Source organism: Camellia sinensis, chromosome 5 (assembly GCF_055761805.1).
Source record: "Camellia sinensis isolate YWXY chromosome 5, ASM5576180v1, whole genome shotgun sequence".
NCBI classification, from domain to species: domain Eukaryota; kingdom Viridiplantae; phylum Streptophyta; class Magnoliopsida; order Ericales; family Theaceae; genus Camellia; species Camellia sinensis.
The window spans coordinates 157,560,571-157,565,326 of record NC_138965.1 but is presented as its reverse complement, the minus strand read 5'-3'; the positions used below and the strand labels follow the sequence as shown (position 1 = coordinate 157,565,326).

At 43.0% G+C, this 4,756-nt stretch overlaps 1 protein-coding gene across 1 annotated transcript; it reads left to right on the top strand.

Moving 5' to 3' along the window:
- Positions 1 to 847: 847 nt before the first annotated feature.
- On the top strand, positions 848 to 3,010 carry LOC145791811 (uncharacterized). The gene is made up of 3 exons (XM_082872252.1): positions 848 to 1,247; positions 1,452 to 1,598; positions 2,775 to 3,010. The coding sequence occupies exons 1-3, from the start codon at positions 848 to 850 to the stop codon at positions 3,008 to 3,010; spliced, it is 783 nt and encodes a 260-aa protein (XP_082728378.1).
- The last annotated feature ends 1,746 nt before the right edge of the window (positions 3,011 to 4,756 follow it).

The following is a 4,756-nucleotide window of genomic DNA, read 5'->3' as shown; positions in this document are numbered from 1 at the left end:
GGTAATGGAAAGAGCGGTTACTAGTTTTTTTGCAAGCTTTACAAACTAAAATCAACAATGGGACGCTGGAACGGCGAGAAGGGCCGGTTACCATAAAACAGTTCCAGGATCTGAAACCCACCACATTTACCGGCAGCCCAGACCCAATGATAGCAGACGCTTGGGTTAAAGACATGGAAAAGATTTTTCGTGCCCTACCCTACACCGAGAGACAAAAGGTAACTTTCGCCACTTTCACTTTCAAAGACAATGCACAGGAATTGTGGCTTCTCACTCTGGCCAAAGAAGAAATTACGACTTGGGCAAGATTCTTAGAAGTATTCTACGAAAAATATTTTTCGGATTCATTGCGAGAACAGAAGGCATCCGAATTCATACATCTTAAGTAAGGAACCATGACGGTGGCCGAATATGAGAGCAAGTTCACACAACTCGCTCGGTTTGCAACATACGCCATCCCCACTGAAACTCGAAAAGCAAGAAAATTTGAAGCAGGATTGGATGCTGGAATAAAAGACAGACTTGAGGTCTTGAAATTGCCAACCTATGCAGAAGTGGTGGACCGGGCGTACATAGCAGAAAAGGGAATTAAAGCCTCACGTTCCGGAGAACCAAGCTTCAAGAAGCGATTCTGGGAAAGGGATAACAGAAGACCCGGTGTTGCACCTCATAAAAAGTGAGCATGGGCACAACCAGCTCCGGCCACCAAGGTCCGACCAACCCCTGAGGTGGCACTATTCCAACTTGCCCCACTTGTGGAAGGGCTCATTGGGGACAATGCCATCGGGACACGGGAGCATGTTTTAGATGCGGACAGTTTGGCCACTTGCTAAGGGATTGTCCAAAGATGGTTAACCCTACAGCCAACCTCTCTGGCCCAGTCAGGAGAACCGCGGGACCGGGAGGAGAAAAGAAGGATCAAAACCGCCAAGGTCGGGCCTTCGCCTTGGTACCTGGAAAATCGAAAGTTACCAAAAATGTTGTGTCAAGTACACTTTCTGTCTGTGGTCTTTTAGCTCATGTCCTTATTGACTCTGGATCAACTCATTCTTTTGTTGCACCGCACTTTGCTACCAAGTTGGCATCAACACCCGAACCATTAGGATATACATTGTCTGTGTCTTTTCCTTCTGGTAAGTCTGCCTATAGTACTGATGTGTACAAATCCTGTGCTATATTCCTAAAAGGCAAAACCTTATATGTAGACTTGATTCCCCTCCGCATTGGAAACTTTGATGTAATCTTAGGTATGGATTGGCTGGCTGCCAACCACGCCTCTATCAATTGTAAAGCCAAAAAGGTCTCCCTTAAGTTACCAAACCAACCCGAACTTGTCTTTGATGGGGCTGAAGTTTCTAACCCTTCCTGTATTATATCCTCCTTGGCGGCCCAACGACTTCTAAGAAAAGGTTGTGGTAGTTATATTTGTTATGTGATTGATACACAAAAAGAGGCCCCCACCGTTAATGCAATTCCTGTAGTTCAAGAATTCTTGGATGTCTTTCTTGAAGATCTACCCGGTATTCTAGTTGATCGGGAAATCAAATTCGCCATTGAAACCCAACCTGGCATGCAGCCTATATCAAAAGCTCATTACCGTATGTCGATGACAAAATTGAAAGAACTGAAGACTCAACTCCAGGAACTCTTGGACAAAGGTTTCATTCGGCCTAGTACCTCACCCTGGGGAGCTCCAGTATTGTTCGTGAAAAAAAAGGATGGCACAATGAGATTATGTATCGATTACTGGGAGCTGAATAAGGTTACCATCAATAATTGATACCCTCTGCTGCGAATCGATGGCTTGTTCGATCAACTTCAAGGCGCGCAAGTATTTTCCAAAATTGACTTACGTTCTGGCTACCATCAGCTAAAAGTTAAAACGGAAAGCATTGAAAAGACTGCCTTCAGAACCCGTTACGGGCACTACGAATTTCTCGTCATGCCTTTTGGCGTCACAAATACCCCAGCAGCCTTCATGGACCTCATGAACAGAGTGTTTAAACCCTATCTTGATGAGTTCGTCATCGTCTTCATTGACGACATCCTCATATACTCCAAGTCACCAGAAGCTCATGAGCGGCACTTGCGAATGGTTCTACAAACACTACGTGATCATAAACTCTACGCCAAGTTGAAGAAATGTGAATTCTGGATCACTAGTGTACACTTTCTCGGTCACGTCATTAACAAAGATGGCATCGTGATTGACCCCCAAAAAGTTGCAGCAATCATGGACTGGCCGCGACCTACTAATGTGTCGGAAATCCGAAGTTTCTTGGGTCTAGCTGGCTATTATCGACGTTTCGTGCAAGATTTCTCAAAGATAGCATCGCCCTTGACCCAGTTAACTCAGAAGAACACACACTTTGAATGGACCGATAAACAGGAGTGTTGCTTTCAAGAATTAAAAGGTCGACTTGTGTCAGCCCCTATACTAGCACTCCCTACCGGAGCAGATGGGTTCGTAATCTATAGTGATGCCTCATACAATGGGTTGGGTTGCGTTCTCATGCAAGACGGAAAAGTCATTGCTTATGCGTCATGACAATTGAAGAATCACGAGAAGAACTACCCAACTCATGATTTGGAATTGGCTGCGGTGATCTTTGCTCTCAAAATCTGGCGTCATTATCTCTATGGTACAACTTGCGAAATTTATACTGACCACAAGAGTCTAAAATATCTATTCACATAGAAGGAACTGAATATGAGGCAACGACGGTGGTTGGAATTTATGAAAGACTACGATATAGAGATTCATCACCATCCAGGCAAAGCTAACATGGTGGCAGACGCACTGAGCCGAAAGACGACGAGAAGTTTGGCATGTACTCTCATTTTTCGCAAGATCAATGGGTTACTCGCCAATGTAACCGTGGAGCCTACATTATTTGGAGAAATTAAAGCACGCCAATGGGAAGATAGACTCTTGAAGAAAAGGTACAAGGAACAGGGAAACAAGCCTGATCCTGATTTTATAATAAGCAATGGGATACCGAAATTTTGAAATCGAATTTGCATACCCGACATCCCAGAAATCAAGAAGAAGATACTGGAGGAAACTCATAACTCGAGATTTGCAGTCCACCCCGGCAACACAAGATGTATCATGATCTGAAGAAGCACTACTGGTGGACCGGAATGAAAAGAGATATAGCAAGCCATGTTTCCAAATGTTTGCATTGTCAGGGTGTTAAAGCAGAACATCAGAGACCTGCAGGGCTGCTGCAACCACTCCCTATTCCTGAATGGAAATGGGAACACATCGCTATGGACTTCGTGGTCGGGCTACCATAGTCTTTTTCAAAGAATGGTGCAATATGGGTTATAGTGAACCGATTGACAAAATCAGCACATTTTCTGCCAATCAAAATCATGTACCCTCTGAATAAGTTTGCCACTTTATATATCAAGGAGATTATTCGGTTACATGGTGTCCCAGTATCGATCGTGTCTGACCGAGACCCTCGTTTCGTGTCTCACTTCTAGAATAAATTGCAAGAAGCTTCGAGAACTACACTGAAGTTCAGCACGGCCTATCATCCACAAACTGATGGGCAATCTAAAAGAACAATCCAGACATTGGAAGACATGCTACGTGTATGTGTGTTGGACCTCAAAGGTAACTGGGATGAGCACCTACCCTTTTTGGAATTCGCCTAAAACAACAGCTATTAGGCAAGCATTGGAATGACGCCGTACGAAGCTCTGTATGGAAGGAGATGTCGATCACCTCTATGCTGGACGGAGGTCGAGGACAGGAAATTGTTAGGCCCCGAAATCATACAAATCACTAGTGCGAAAATCCAACTCATCCAACAGCGGATTCGCACTGCCCAAAGCCGCCAGAAAAGTTATGCAGATACTCGGAGACGAGACTTGGAATTTCAAGTAGGAGATCATGTGTTTCTCAAAATGTCACCAACAAGAGGAGTGATCCGATTCGGACAGCGCGGAAAGCTAAACCCACGTTACATCGGGCCATTCGAGATACTGGAAAGAATTGGTCTTGTAGCCTATCGCCTTGCACTACCTCCTGAGCTATCTAATATCCACAACGTGTTTCACGTTTCAATGCTCCGACGGTATCTTCGAGATCCAGAACATGGCATCGACTATGAGAACTTGGAAGTTCGAGAGGATCTTACCTACGAAGGACAACCAGTGCAGATTCTCGATCATCGTAATCAAGTTCTCCGAAACAAGACCATGCCGCTGGTAAAGGTCTTATGGTGAAATCATCGCATCGAAGAAGCTACGTGGGAAACCGAAGAACAAATGCGAGCCAAATACCCACACCTCTTCGAAAGTTAAGGTACGTCAAGTTTGAGAACAAACTTATAATTAGAAGGGGAGAAATGTGACACCCCGAACGTTTAATTAAGTATCACATAAATATTTAGAATTATATATATAATTATGGTTGCTTGTGATGATAGGGTATTAAATAAATAAATATATAAATCTAATTTGGCATTAGATTATAGGATTAATTGGGAATTATTATTTGGGAGCAAATTAACACATTTATGGAATTGTAATATTAATTGGGTCAAACTAAAGATAGTAAATAAATAATAATTTAACACCAAAATAAATAAATAAATGAATAAAAAGAAAAGAAAATGAAAATGAAAAAAATCTATAAGCTGGTTGCCCAGCAAAGTTTGCAAACTTCGGCCCAAAAAAAAAAAAAGAAAGAAAAGAAAAATGCCCAAGTATGCTAAGGCCCAAGTATGAAGATTTATATTTA